We start from the raw sequence: 16,121 nt of genomic DNA, 5'->3' as shown, positions 1-16,121 counted from the left end.
GTCTCTGCTTTATTAATATGCTGTCTAGGTTGGTCATAGCTTTTCTTCCAAAGAGCAAGCGTCTTTTAATTTTATGGCTGCAGTCATCATCTGCAGTAAATTTGAAGCCCAAGAAAATAAAGTCTCTCACTGTTTCCATTGTTTCTCCATCTTTTTGCCGTGAAGTGATGGGACTGATGCCATGATCTTAGTTTTCTGAAAGTTGAGTTTTAAGCCAACTTTTTCACTTTCCTTTTTCACTTTCATTGAGAGACTCTTTAGTTCTTCTTCCCTTGCTGCCATAAGGGTGGTGTCATCTGCATATCTGAGGTTATTGACACTTCTCCTGGCAATCTTGATTCCAGCTTTTGCTTCATCCAGCCTAACGTATTTTATATGATGTACTCTGCATATAAGTTTAATAAGCAGGGTGACAATATGTATCCTTGACATACTGCTTTCCCAATTTGGAACCAGTCTGTTGTTCCATGTCCGGTTTTAGCTATTGCTTCTTGACCTGCATACAGATTTTTCAGAAGGCAGATGAGGTGGTCTGGTATTTCCATCTCTTGAAGAATTTTGCACAGTTTGTTGTGATCCACACAGTCAAAGACTTTGGCATAGTCAATGAAGCAGAAGTAGATGTTTTTCTGGAACTCCCTTACTTTTCTGATGATCCAGCGGATGTTAGCAATTTGATCTCTGGTTCCTCTTCCTTTTCTAAATCCAGCTTAAACATCTGGAAGTTCACAGTTTATGTACTATTGAAGCCTGATTTGGAGAATTTTGAGCGTTACTTTGCTAGCGTATAAGATGAATGCAATTGTGTGGTAGTTTGAACTTTGTTTGGCATTGCCTTTGTTTGGGATTGGAATGAAAACTGACCTTTTCCAGTGCTGTGGCCACTGCTGAGTTTTCCAAATTTGCTGGCATATTGAGTGCAGCATTTTCACAGCATCATCTTTTAGGATCTGAAATAGCTCAACTGGAATTCCATCACCTCCACTAGCTTTGTTTGTAGTAATGCTTCCTGAGGCCCACTTGACTTCACACTCCAGGATGTCTAGCTCTAGGTGAGTGTCACACCATCGTGGTTATCTGAGTCGTGAAGACATTTTTTATATAGTTCTTTTGTGTATTCTTGCTACCTCTTTTTAATATCTTCTTTTTCTATTAGGTCCGTACCATTTCTGTCCTTTATTGAGCCCATCTTTGCATGAAATGTTCCCTTGGTATGTCTGTATTTTTCCTGAAGGGATCTCTAGTCCTATCCATTCTGTTGTTTTCCTCTATTTCTTTGCAGTGATCACTGAGGAAGACTTTCTTATCTCTTCTTGCTATTCTTTGGAACTCTGCATTCAGATGGGTGGATCTTTCCTTTTCTCCTTTGCCTTTACCTTCTCTTATTTTCTCAACTATTTGTGAGGCCTCCTCAGTCAGCCATTTTGCCTTTTTGCGTTTCTTTTTCTTGGGGATGGTTTTGATCTTTGCCTCCTGTACAGTGTCACGAACCTCCATCCATAGTTCTTCAGGCACTCTATCAGATCTAATCCCTTGAATCTATTTGTCACTTCTACTGTATAATCATAAGGTATTTGATTTAGGTCAAATCTGAGTGGTCTAGTAGTTTTCCCTACTTTCTTCAATTTAAGTCTGAATTTTGCAATAGGGAATTCATCTGAGCCACAGTCAGCTCCTGGTCTTGTTTTTGCTGACTGTATAGAGCTTCTCCATCTTTGGCTGCAAAGAATATAATCAGTCTGATTTTGGTATTGACCGTCTGGTGATGTCCATGTGTAGAGTCGTCTCTGTGTTGTTGGAAGAGGGTGTTTGCTGTGACCCGTGCATTCTCTTGGCAAAACTCTTGTTAGCCTTTGCCCTGCTTCTTTGTGTACTCCAAGGCCAAATTTGCCTGTTACTCCAGATATCTCTTGACTTCCTACTTTTGCATACCAGTCCTCTATGATGAAAATAGCATCTTTTTTTTGGTGTTAAGTCTAGAAGGTCTTGTAGGTCTTCATAGCACCGTTCAGCTTTTTCGGCATTAGTGTTTGGGGCATATACTTGGATAACTGTGATATTGAATGGATTGCCTTGGAAACGAACAGAGATCATTGTTTTGTTTTTGAGATTGCACCGAAGTACTTACTGCATTTCGGACTCTTTTGTTGACTGTTAGGGCTACTCCATTGCTTCTAAGGGATTCTTGCCCACAGTAGTAGGTACAGTGATCGTCTGAATTAAATTTGCCCATTCAAGCTGAGTCATCGTATTAATTTATTTGGTGTTTGAAGGCTAGATTTTGTGTGTGCAGTTGTTTTGAAAATGGATTGTATATCTTGTTTTTTCTTGTTGTTTTTAGCCCCCAGGCTTGCTGGCATACTTGGACAGCTCCGATCCAGTTCCTGAGAAGGATACTGATAGGATGCACGTTAGAGATAATGTGAAAATAGCAATGGTAAATATCCTTGTCATAAGTGTTTTTTCAGTATGAAAGAGTACTTTTTTGTGAAACACTTAATTAGTAGTGTTCCTTTAAGTTATTACTATTAACAGCTTTATTGAAGTAAAATTTACATCCCCAAAATTTAACCTATTTTTAGTGTACAGTTCTATAATCTTTAGAATTAAGTTATCACCAGAATCTAATTTCATGAATAGTAATTATCTTGTATTTTTTTCTCTAACAGCATATAGGCACATTAAATAATGGATTTTTTAAAAATTTGTTTCAAATTTATAAAGTGATATTAACACATAATATATAATTGATAAATGGTGAAAGAGGCTAACACTGAAAAAATTAAGTAGGGCTTTTTTTCCTTTACAAAGCAGTCTTAATTATTACTGTTGGCTATCTTTGAGAAAATTACTTAATGACTTTCAAGATATGCTGTTGTAGTGATGTCATATAATAACAATTAGAATGTGTTTGTTTCCTTTCTTCACCTCATTTCTCTGTCTGCACCCATCTCCCACTTAATATCTTGCTATCCCTCTAAAATATTCATTTTGTAAAATAGAAAATTTAAGATTTCTTGGACAAAATATATAATATGTTGTGGAAATGTTCACTTTGTTTTTCCACTGTTTGTTTTTTTTTTCTGAGTATTTGTTTAATCGTGTAAAATAGTGTGACTCACTCTAATTATATTTTTAAAATAAATTCACAAATATAGGACTGTAATCGAATTCAACATTATTTAATAGGATCAGTATGGAAAATTTAATAAAGTTCCAGAGTGGCAAAGACTAGCTGGAAAAGCTGCTAAAGAAGTTGAAAAATTTGCCAAAGAAAAAGTGGATCTTGTCTTAATGCACTGGAGGGATAGAATGGGCATTGCACAAAAAGAGGTAAAAATAAAGTCTTCTGAACTTCTAAGACTTCCATGTATCCTAAGTTACTTCAGTTGTCACTGTTCATAGAAATGGTAGTCAGATACTTTTGACGGAACACCTGAAGATATGTCACCTAGTTCTGATTATGTTTTATATAAATTCTTCTTAATTCATAGTTTCATGAATCAGTGGTTAGGATTTTAATCATTTAATATAAAATTCCACTCTTGGGTTTCCCTGGTGGCTCAGATGGTAAAGAATCTGCCTGCAGTGTGAGAGACCTGGATTCAATCCCTGGTTGGGAAGATCCCCTGGAGAAGAGCATGGGAACCCACTTCAGTATTCTTTCTTGAAGAATTCATGGACAGAGGAGTCTGGTGGGCTCCGGTCCATGACAGTGGAGCCTTGCAGGCTCTAGTCCATGGCGTCACAAAAAGTCGAATATAACTGAGCAACTGCCACTTCCACTTTGACTTTTCACTCTTAATTTTTCTTCCATAACTTAACAGTGTCCATACTTTTAATTTCATATATATCTTTTTCCTTCCTTGTCTGAACTTTGTTTTGTTATCTATTCAAATAAAATTGCCCTTCTTGTTTAGCTTTTTTGAGACAAGTATTTTGAAAATAAGATTAACATTGTTAAATTTACTGTATATACTTAAATTTCATTATTACTTCCTCAAACCAAGGTCAGATCTGAAACAGTTTGTTTCATTCTTCAGCATGTAGTATGTGCTAGAGAACCTCATCCAGTAATGTTCAATCCTTCTATCTAAGATGGAATGTACCGTGGTTGAAAATGGTTTAAGGTTTCATGTAAAAGTTGACTTGATCTCGGATTTTGTTGACCATGTTTATATTCTTTCTCTTTTACCATCTCTTTATTTAAGGTAGCTGTTTTCTTATTCAAGGAAAATAGTATGTCTCTAAAAATAAATAGGTTTCTTAACGAATTTCCAGAATGTCTAAACTTAAGGCATCAGGTGCACCAGAACAGAAATATTATTATCTTATATGTCTATCTGAAATTGAGACCAAAATTCAGTTCTTTAGAACTTGAGCATAATGAGTTAATGTTAATTTGAATGAGTGACATATCACTATAAAGAATCATAAGATAGGCTTTCAAATGTCTAGGATAGTAAAAAGACTGAATTTTGAATTGGTTAACCTACATCTGAGCCTGGTTCTGTCACTTACTAACCCATATGGTAAGTTAAGGGTTTTCAGAATTTTGTTTTCCTCTTTCATAAAATCAGAATAGCAGTACCTCTTATCTCTGTCCTTTGAGGTTGCTTTGATGTACAAGGAAGTTAGTATTAAAAGTACGTATAATAAAAGGCAATACATGTCATGATAATATTGCTATAGCATTTGAAAATTGAAAGGCTTTAGATATGAATGATTTTCATAGTTATTAAAAATAGCAAGCTTCTGGGTTCAAGTAGTTAAACCCATTGCTGAAGTAATACTTGTTTCAAGCTGTTGGGTATAATTATACAGAAAATAAGTTTTTGCATCAGATTTCATACATAACATTTATCCAGTATAAAATTGAACACATAGCTATTTCAGCTAGAAATGTGAACGGCATCTATTATTTAAAGATAAGAATTCAGATGGAAAAGAAATATTTTTATTTTCAATAATGTTTTATCAGTTGGTTTCATTTACATGAGATATTATCTAAAGTGCTAAGCAAATAATGACACCAAATATTAATATGCTAGTCAGTAAATTATTGTGGTAGTAAACTAATTATTTCTGCCAGAGTACTGTTTTCAGCATTAATTTCTTTATGAAACAGTGAATAATCCTTGTGACTACTTTATTCATGGAAATATTAATATCAAAATATCTAATTAATGAGCTTCAACTAAAGTCTGAAAATTAATCATTGTCCAGATTAACTATTTAGTCTTAAAATGACCTGCATTTCTTATGTAATCAGGATGTTTAGAAAGTCAGTTCCATTTCTGATGTTCTGTGTTGTGTTAATAATAACCTTTGGCTAATGTATAGAATTGGTTTTTTCTTATTTATGTTATGTAAATTTGTTTACAGTTTAGGGGTTTGTTTAGCCACTTAGAGCTTTTAACCTACATCTCTAAATTAGTCAGCTTAGTTTATGACGAGCTGGTTGTCCTTTTTCTGCATAGTGTTTACATTTTTATAATTCTAGACTCCCAGCTTTTTGTCCTGAGGGCAGGGGAAATTGAAGATAGTATTACTTAATTAGAGATTTTAAGGAAAGGTTTGTCCTTAAAACTAAAATTGTGAGCTATTTATGTACTGTATTCAAGTCACCTAACATTAGTTTTCATGATAATGCATAGAATTAAAATTTGTAGGGAGTATTTCTTCAGTCAATATGTTTTATATTTCAAACAGCATTTACTTTTTAAAATTTACTACTTTGCCTTTATTCTTTCTGTGATATCTACTCTGTTTTATTGGTTTATTTTATATAGTTTGCCACTTCCTTAATGAAGTTACTGACTTTCGTGTTTTAATCTATGCTACTTTCTACTTTTAGCTTCTGTCACATTGACTATTAGTATTTCATGATTGAAATGTCTACATATTTTACTTGGAACAAAGGTTCTTAACCTTCAGACTTCCAAGAAATCTTTGAAATCTTCCCCTCCAGTTATAAACCTTATGTATGTGCCTTTCTGTGAAATATGACCATAACTTTCTTTGAATTCTCAGATACGTTTATGACTGCCTAAAATTTGGTTCATAGACTTTAGAGAAGTAGGTGGGCCTTTAGTCTTAAAGATAATTTTTACTGATGGCATCCTTGAAGAATTTGTGTAATAGAGATAGTGTAGATATATAGGCTTACTCATTTTTATTTAAAAAAATTTTCCCCCCTTTTAACAATTAAATTCAGGACAGAAACAACATGGTGAGTTTAAGTCCCTGCTACATGTATGAAATACACTAAACTGCCTGGTATGTGAAGTTGTCTTTGATATTCTTTGTTTAGTAAATTAAATTCAAGCTGTACTTCACATGTATATGAATATAGCTACTTAGTTTTTGTCCATCAGCTATTTCAATTTATACTTGTTCTCTTGTCTTTGGTAGCAATTTAGTAACCTTTAATCTTTTGTGTTTATTTTTTTGCTATGATATGATTTGTATATTAACTGCATGTAAATGTTTAAAGTAAGTCACCTGTTTTTCACTGTTATTAACAAAGTTTGGATTTGAAAAAATAATTTCAGGCTACATGGAAACTATTTCAGCAACACTATAGTAATACATGCTGACAAAGTATTATAAATACATTGTGATATAATCTCATAATCTATATTTTATAGATTCTGTCTCATTAATTTTGTCTCTGGCAAAATTTGATAATGGAAATGTTTCCCATCACTTACAAAATAATGATATTCTCACTGAGCTTATTTAATAGTTCCTGATTGAGCACTATGACATTTTTTTCTTTTCCAGAATATAAATCAAAAGCCAGTAGTTCTTCGAAAGAGAAGACAAAGAATAAAAATAGAAGCAAACTGGGATCTCTTCTATTATAGGTAAACTTTTCCAGTTAATTAAATTTAGCATTGGTCTTAGAAAAATCATGACAATTTTTTGTTTCTTTCTTTTTGCCTGAATGCAGTGCTTTATGCTATAGGTATTTTTTATGCTATCAGGGTCAAGAATTATAGCTGTTAAGTTTGGTATGATTAAAAAAGAAAGATTGGTATGATTAGTGATGCTTTCATAAAATTAAGACTTTCTCTAGAGTGTTGGTAGTCTGATGACCCAAAAGAACTTTTAGAATTATTAAGGCTTAGAGATGGTTACTTTAAAACACTTTATTATGGCTTAGATATAACTGTAACTTGTTTAAGCCTTGTTGGAAATACAGTCTTAAAAGAGCTGGATGATGAAAACATAAGGAGACTTGTGGGAAGTGGACATCCAGTGAGCTGACCTCATATACTTTTCCAGCCTTTCTAATATGGTAGCCTCTCCTCCCCATCTACTATTTCATCCCAGCACCCTCCATCTTAACCCTCCCCACACACTCACAATTATACACACATTGAAGGACTTTGAAACATTTAGTGGAGTTTGCAAAAACTTTTTTGAAATAATTCACAGCACTCAGTCTGGAAGCTGCTATTGATTATATAGGGGAAAATAAGTGCTTTAGAATCTTCCCACAGTACCTTATGAGTGTAGTGTGTTTATAATATGGCCTTAAGAATATTCCTTGGTTTTCTTCTTCTGGAATTTCTCAGTTGTGTTGTCCTCCCTAAAATTTCCTTGAAATTCTGGTATCAGACTTTTTAGGAGGATTGCAGATTAAAAGTGAATGGTAGGAAACCCACCCACCCTTAGTTCAGACTTGAATTCAAATTTATTATGATAGTTAAATAATTCCAGGAATAAAAGAAAGGTATTTTGAAAATATCCATCAGAGTTTGGCAGTTTAGTAGTATTTTTTCTTGGATAGTTAGTAAGGTTCTAATCTGGAATGTTGCTCATCCCACACACTTCCACAGTCAATTATCCAGAAATTCTTATCCCCAACCTGTAATGTCATATCTATTTATAATTCTTTTCTTAATTTATATTAGCAATAAATATTAAAATTAAAGTATCAGTTCCTTGTTTTGAAATCCATACAGATTTGTTTTATGGTTTGGCTTAATTTTTCCCCCTCACCATTTTATAATGAAAACTTTCAAATGTACAGAAAAGGTAAAAGAATTTTACAATGAGCACTTGTATACCTGTGACTGAAATTTTACTATTAATATTTTACTATACTAACTTTACAGAGATTTTATTTTCCTTATTTATGTTTGCTAAAGTTTATTAATTCTCCTGTTGCTTATTATAAGTTATTGTTAGGGATATTTGTAGATTTTTAAAATTATTTATTGCTTCCCACTATTTTCTGATTACATGTATATCTAGGTTTGGTCAGGACCATGCCAGGTCAAACTTAATTTGGAATTTCAAAACACGAGAAGAATTGAGAGATAGTCTTGAATCTGAAATGAGAGCATTTAATATTGATAGAGAGCTTGGTAGTGCTAATGTTATCTCCTGGAACCATCATGAATTTGAGGTAAATTTTAATTTTTGTAGTGTATTTATTTTTTAAAAGTATTAGTTTGGAGTTATGCTTTTTTTAATTTGTAATTGTTTAATGTATATCTCTCCCTTTCACTTATAATTTTATACAGGAAATATTGGAAAACTTTTACTTTGCTTCAGACAAATGAAAAATTAAATTTGTTAAGTACCTGAGTTTTGTACCTGAAAATCATGTAGGAGTTTTAATAAATTTGATCCTATGCATTCTAGATCTGTTCTGTGCTTGTTTTCTTTCCCTTTAGATTCTTTGTTGAAACATATCTGTTCCTCTTATTTCTTGTACCTTGTTCAATAGACTTTTTGTGTTATTTTAATTCTGAATGTGGCCTTTTTTTTGCTGCTCTATTAAAATAGTGATGTGAATAATGACAAAATAAGAACAAGAAACATGGTGGTGGTATGCTGTCTCTTGTGTGTCTAAATTTTTATTTTAGCTGTAAATTTGATCATGTTCATGACTCTGCTGACTTTGCTCTTTAACTCAACTGCATTTCTTAAACTTACTGATAATTTGTTGCTGCTCATCGCCTCCCCTTTGAAAAACCTTTCTTTACTGTGGTTTTGGGAATCTGTATTCTTGGGGATTTTCTCCTTCACTGTCCATTCTGCCTCCTTTGCTCATTTTTCCTTACTGTTCAACTGCTAAGTGTTGCTTGGCCCTGAAGGATCAGTTCTTGGTCTTCTTTTTCATTTATATTTATTGACTCGGTGCTCTTATCCATTCTCATGGGTTTTGTTGTTGTTGTTGTTGTTATTTACTGATGGAGAAAGTAATTACTTTAGCAAAGTAATGCTCAAAATTCTCCAAGCCAGGCTTCAACAGTATGTGAACAGTGAAATTCCAGATGTTCAAGCTGGGCTAAGAAAAGGCAGAGGAACCAGAGATCAAACTGCCAACATCTGTTGGGTCACTGAAAAAGCAAGAGAGTAACAGAAAAACATCTACTTTTGCTTTATTGACTTCACCAAAGCCTTTGACTCTGTGGATCACAAAAAACTGTGGAAAATTCTTAAGAGATATGGGAATAGCAGACCACCTTACCTACCTGCGGCTTCCTTGGTAGCTCAGATGGTAAAGAGACCGCCTGCAATGTGGGAGACCTGGGTTCGATCCCTGAGTCAGGAAGATCCCCTGGAGAAGGAAATGGCAACCCACTCCAGTATTCTTGCTTGGAAAATCCCACGGACGGAGGAGCCTGGCGGGCTTGGTGGGCTATATAGTCCATAGGGCCGCAAAGAGTCGGACACGATTGAGTGACTTAACACTTTTTACCTGCCTCCTGAGAAATCTGTATGCAGGTCAAGAAGCAGCAGTTAGAACTGGACATGGAACAACAGACTGTTTCCAAATCGGGAAAGGAGTACGTCAAGGCTGTATATTGTCGCCCTGCTTATTTAACATACATGCAGAGTACATCGTACAAAATATGCTGGGCTGGATGAAGCACAAGCTGGAATCATGATTGCTGGGAGAAATATCAATAACCTCAGATATGCAGATGACACCACTCTTATGGCAGAAAGTGAAGAACTGAAGAGCCTCTTGATGAAAGTGAAAGAGGAGAGTGAAAAAGTTGGCTTAAAACTCAACATTCAGAAATCTAAGATCATGGCATCTGGTCCCATCACTTCATGGCAAACAGATTCTGAAACAGTGGAAACAGAGACTTTATTTTTTGGGGCTCCAAAATCACTGCAGATGGTGACAGCAGCCATGAAATTAAAAGATGCTTGTTCCTTGAAAGAAAAGCTATGACAAACCTAAACAGCATATTAAAAAAGCAGACTTTGCCGATGTAGGTCCGTCTAGTCAAAGCTGTGGTTTTTCCAGTATTCATGTGTGGATGTGAGAGTTGGACTATAAAGAAAGCTGAGCACTGAAGAATTGATACTTTTGAACTGTGGTGTTGGAGAAGACTCTTGAGAGTCGCTTGGACTGCAAGGAGATCAAACTAGTCAGTCTTAAAGGAAATCAATCCTGAATATTCATTGGAATGACTGATGTGGAAGCTGACACTCCAATACTTTGAGCACCTGATGTGAAGAACTGACTCACTGGAAAAGACCCTGATGCTGGGAAAGATTGAAGGCAGGAGAAGAAGGGGATGACAGAGGATGAGATGGTTGGATGCCATCACCAACTGGATGGACTTGAGTGTGAGCAAACTTCTGGAGTTGGTGATAGACAGGAGAGCCTGGTGTGCTGCAGTCCATGGGTCGCAAAGAGTCAGACACGACTGACTGAACTGAACTGAACTGAACTGAACTGATGGAGAATCTCATGGACAAAGGAGCATGGTGGGCTAGAGTCCATAGGGTTGCAAAGTGTCGGACACGACTGAGCAACTAACACATACACACAATGATGGCTTTAAGACGTTCATCTTCTGCTTACACTTTCTTTTCTAGATTTCATGCTTTTGCTTTATGAATTGGATATCTGATAAACTTCTAGAACTTAGCTCTAAAACTGCTCTGCTTCTTCCCTCAAATCTAGTTCACATAGTCTTTCTAATCTTAGATAATGACTACTCCTTATTTTCTAGTCAAAACCCTTGAAATCATCTTTTTTCTTATGCCCCAATTCAGTTTGTCAGCAAATTCTATTCAGTGCACCTTCAAAATGTACCCAGAATCCAGCCCTCTTCTCTTTATGGGATTGTAGCAATTTCTGCGCTTCTACCATTGCCTCTCTGCAATCTGTTATCCACTTGGTTAGCAGTATGATCTTGTTATAGTGTAAGTCGATCTTGTCACTTCTCTGCTCAAAGCACTCTGGTACTTCTGTAGCTTCCCAGCTCACTTAGTAAAAGCCCGAGTCTTTAAAATGACTTACAAAATAAAATATGTATCCCCTAAATCGAAGCAGTGTTTCTTTGATCTCATCTCCTAGTATGCTCTCACTGTTGACTCTGGCCACTCTGGCTTCCCCAAAAACATGAAATTCATATTCTTGAATCAAGGTCTTTCTACTTGCAGTTCCCTCTGCCTAAAATTTTATTTTCTACAGAGAGCTTCATTTCCTTCAAGTCATTTGCTAGATGTCATCATCTGAGTGGGCATTCTCTGGCCACTGTGTTTAAAATTACAGCCTTCATACACATGTGAACACACACACACATATTCTGTCTTCACACTCCCTCCTTGCTTTATTTTATTCCATAGTACATACTATCACCCAACTATCATATATATATTTCTTTTTTATCTACTACTTCTGTAAGGACAGAATTGTTTGTTAGTTTAATGCTACATCCCTAATAACTAGAACAGTGCATAATGTATACCTTATGTTCTTAATAAATGGGGTTGAACAAATTGAAACTCAGAATTTATGGGAAAAAATGAAATAGATATACATATATATTTTATATTTTATAGTTTATAATTTTAGAAAACAGTCGTTGTAGGCTTTGGTAAAAGAATTTTGATAATCTGGTCAAGAAATTCCTTTTTATAGTTGTTCGCGAATCTTTGCTTGAGACAAATCCCAGTTCCAGATCATAGGCTACTCCCTCACATATTAATTCCAATGTGTAACCTGGACATATGGAGAATGAATACTATATAAAAATTAATACTATAAAAAATGTCATAAAATATAGTTGATGTGTTGGGAGATCAAAGAAGGCCCTAACTCATACAAGTATCATGTATGAGTTTGGCAAACTGTGTGTGGTGTGTGATCATGTACTTTTTGCTTAGTTGTAGCCAGATTGTCTCTTTATGGTATTTTGGTGTTTTCTTCCCTTAAATCTTCATGGACAATATATAGTCCTCTGACAGTTTTTATTTGAAAGCCTTACATTCATAAAACTAGTGTGGAATTCTGACTCTCAACATTTAACTGAACTAAGTTATATTAATAATAATTAATTACCAGATATTTTAAGAAATGATGATTTTTTGTTGTTAAAGACTATTTCATCAAGAAAAGAAGAAAGCTCTGAACAGGAAGAATTTTAAGAAATGATTGTGTGAACATTTCCAAAACTGTATTGTAAACTATAATAATGTAATTTGCTTTTATTAATAAAGGTTAAATATGAGTGCTTGGCAGAGGAGATCAAAATAGGAGATTATTACCTGAGATTACTATTGGAGGAAGATGAGAATGAAGACAGTGGATCAATTAAGCGATCGTAAGCTACTCTTCATATCATTATATTTGTTTTCACTGTTAGTCTCATGGTTAATTCTATTATGAATTTTTTTTTTTTAATCTAGGTATGAGTTTTTCAATGAACTTTATCATCGTTTCCTACTCACCCCAAAAGTAAACATGAAGTGTTTATGTTTACAAGCCCTTGCTATTGTTTATGGCAGATGTCATGAAGAAATAGGACCTTTTACAGATACAAGATATATCATTGGAATGTTAGAAAGGGTAAGGATGCCATTAAAAGAAACTGCTATTTGATGTCATTGGAGTATATGTTAAATTTTCAGAAGTAAAGTACTATTTGATCACGTTGCTGCCAGAACTTTCTACCTGAGTTTTTCTGTTGTTTATATTATATTTATTTAAATATAAGTTAGGAAAACAGGAAAATAACTAATGGGTTAGCATTTGTCCATGTCAGTTTATTTTTTTTAGTTGCTGCTTGTGAACTTTAGTGACCTATTTGCCAGTCTTTAAGTATGGATGATCTGGACAGGTGTATAAAAGAAATAGTGACTTTCAGAGTTGAATATTCTTTTGAAATGGACATTTTGGAAGAATCTTAAATGATGCTAGCATACTAAGCTTCAAAGTATAAAAATAGTAAAACTTTAAGAAAGGGAACCTTGAGTTAGCATAGTTTTGGAGTGTTGTTGTTTTTTTTTTTTTAATTTAATAAAGTTTGTTTAACATTTGAGCAAGGTAAGACAAGAACAGACTGACCTATTCATCCATTATACAGCTCAAATTTGAGCATTACTTACCTCTTACAGTATATACATCTTATTCTTTCCTTTGTGTTTGCATTCCTTTTAACAATTTAAATTTCAGTATTTCAGCCTTAGAATCATTTCACCAGTTTTTAAAATGGTTGTTGGTGCTTGCTATAATTGCCTTAACTCTCAGCCATACTTTGTGGGATAGAAAACTGGTTCTGAGTAAGTTCAGAAAACAGACCCAGGAAATAACCAGATGAAAATTCTTTATTTCACTGTTACACCAGATTTCACAATTGAATTCTAATTCACTCTTATTCAAGTGAACCTGAGTACTTGTGACATAGCATTTGTGTTTTAGGCAAATAAATTTTTTCTTATTGTGTTCATGATTATGTGATATATATGAAATATCACTAATCAGTTCTTTATAATTTTTACTTGAGAGTATCATTTGGGCCAATTTTTTCATTTATTTCAGTTTTTGATATGCATTCTTAAAGGCTATGTATTAATCTGTTTATGACTTAAAGTATCTGCCTTTCTAGAGAAATTAGACATGTTTTATAAAGTTACAAAAAATGTAAGACATTGAGAAATTGCAGTTATTGACAGTCTTCTCTGATATTCTTTGTTTACAGGATGACGTTATTTCTTTTTGGCTGTTGGTTGGCTTTGTCCAGTGATGATAATGTCTTAATCGGTGTTTGTATTTATTCACTTCTGACTAAATTCTTGTTTATTTCAATAGTGTACAGATAAACTTGAACGGGATAGGTTGATCCTCTTCCTTAACAAGTTGATCCTTAATAAGGTACAGTATTTTGCATAAATATCCTACTGTTTCCAAGTTAAGTCACACATATGTAAAGAAGATAAATGATTACCATGTGGATTAATTATCAAGACATGGTTCTTGTCTAATTTTCTCTTTTTAGATCAGGAAACTCTGTGTGTACTCAACTCTTGAAGGGAAAAGTTCTTGCCAGATGTTCTTTTTTTTTTTTTTTTTTTAATTGACACTGATTTGCTTAATTTCATTCTCATTTTTAGTAAATAATGCAGATGTTTTTCAGTGAAATAAAATAAGTTCTATGAAAATTTAATTTCAATTATAATCTCTTCCTAACTTCTAAGAAATTACCAGTTTTATCTTGCTTACAAAAACAATCTGGAATTAAATTTTTTTAATATACTAGATTCTACTTCTAATTATAGAATAATCTATTTGTTAACAAAAAGATATTGGAAAGATGGAGGATAACTATAGAACCAGAGTTTATTCCACCCAGTCTTTAATTTATTTTTGTTTGCTCAGAACATGTTTAAGTAAAAATTCTTATGTGAACTCTCTGTAATATTGTTTTGTCTTTTTAACTTTTATCTAAATTGATACTCCTTTAACACAAAATTCTGAAAATACTGAGTAATACCATTTACATGTTAGTTTTTCCAAAGAGATTCCACATATTCCACATATATATTCCATATATTCCACATAAAAGGGTCTCTTCTTTGAGAACCTTTTACGTAGTCATATCTGTTAGAGAGAAAGATTTTGAATTGTGTAAACATGTTTCTGTGTTTCAGAAAAATGTTAAGGACCTGATGGATTCAAATGGAATTAGAATCCTTGTGGATTTGCTTACCCTTGCACACCTTCATGTAAGCCGAGCTACAGTACCACTGCAGGTATGCATGCTTATCTAGATTTCATAAGTTTAACCTTCTTTGAGTATGAATTTAGCATCAAAAGAATCATGACCTCAGATCAAAAGAATCTGGGACAACATTAAACCACTACCTGCATTCACATTATAGGGGTCCCAGAAGGAGAAAAGAGAGAGTAAAAGGACCCGAGAAAATATTTGAAAAGATAATAGCTGATACCTTCCCTAACATGAGGGCTTCCCTGGTGACTCAAAGGGTAAAGAATCCACTTGCAATATGGGAGACCTAGGTTCAGTCCATGGAGAAGGGAATGGCAAGCAACTCAAGTATTCTTGCCAGGAGAATTCCGTGGACAGAGTCGCCTGCTGGGGTACAGTCCATGGGGTCACGAAGAGTCAGATACGACTGAGCAACTTATGCTTACCCTAACGTGGGAAGGGAAGTAGTTAACCAAGTCCAGGAGGCACAGAGAGTCCCAGGCAGAGTAAACCCAAAGAGGAACATACAAGCCACATAGTAACCAAACTGACAAAAACTAAAGATAAAGGTAAAATATTAAAAGCAACAAGGGAAAAATGAGAACATGCAAGAGAACTCCCATCAGGCTATCAGCTCATTTCTCAGCAGAAACTCTTCAGGCCAGAAGGGAATGGCATGATATATTTAAAGTGATGAAAAGGAAGAACCTGCAACATTGCTGGGTGGAATATTTACCCAGCAAGACTCTCCTTCAGATTTGATGAATCAGAAACTTTCTAGACAAGCCAACAGTTAAGAGAATTCAGCTTTACAACAAATGCTAAAGAAACTTCTCTAGGCAGGAAGCAAGAGAAGAAAAAGACCTACTTACAGAAAGTAAACCCAAAACAACTAAGAAAATAACAGGATCATACATATTGATGATTAACCTTCAATGTAAATGGATTAAATGCACCAAGCAAAAGACATAGACTGGCTGAGCAGATGAAAACATGTGCATGTATGCACTGCCACTTACCATATCACTCTGCGTGAATCCCCCCCAAATTGTATGTAATTATTTTATATTGTTAGGTTAATCATGTTTTCATTATGGCTTGCAGTTGCAATTACCTATGATTATGTAACTATTACTCAATACCATT

The 16,121-nt window shown here is 34.3% G+C and overlaps 1 protein-coding gene across 3 annotated transcripts in view; it reads left to right on the top strand.

Moving 5' to 3' along the window:
- Nucleotides 1-16,121, top strand: part of DNAJC13 (DnaJ heat shock protein family (Hsp40) member C13) — a 151,555-nt gene that overhangs the window by 68,339 nt on the left and 67,095 nt on the right. For all 3 annotated transcript variants that reach the window (XM_025291713.3, XR_003111073.3, XR_003111080.3), the window contains exons 19-26: nucleotides 2,342-2,437; nucleotides 3,190-3,333; nucleotides 6,787-6,869; nucleotides 8,266-8,419; nucleotides 12,487-12,590; nucleotides 12,676-12,835; nucleotides 14,078-14,140; nucleotides 14,917-15,018. In XM_025291713.3, the coding sequence (XP_025147498.1) occupies nucleotides 2,342-2,437; nucleotides 3,190-3,333; nucleotides 6,787-6,869; nucleotides 8,266-8,419; nucleotides 12,487-12,590; nucleotides 12,676-12,835; nucleotides 14,078-14,140; nucleotides 14,917-15,018 (906 nt within the window). The remainder of the gene's footprint in view (nucleotides 1-2,341; nucleotides 2,438-3,189; nucleotides 3,334-6,786; nucleotides 6,870-8,265; nucleotides 8,420-12,486; nucleotides 12,591-12,675; nucleotides 12,836-14,077; nucleotides 14,141-14,916; nucleotides 15,019-16,121) is intronic.

This window comes from Bubalus bubalis, chromosome 1 (genome assembly GCF_019923935.1).
Source record: "Bubalus bubalis isolate 160015118507 breed Murrah chromosome 1, NDDB_SH_1, whole genome shotgun sequence".
NCBI lineage: Eukaryota > Metazoa > Chordata > Mammalia > Artiodactyla > Bovidae > Bubalus > Bubalus bubalis.
Note: the sequence above shows the minus strand (reverse complement) of the source record. Positions and strands in the feature narration are given on the sequence as shown.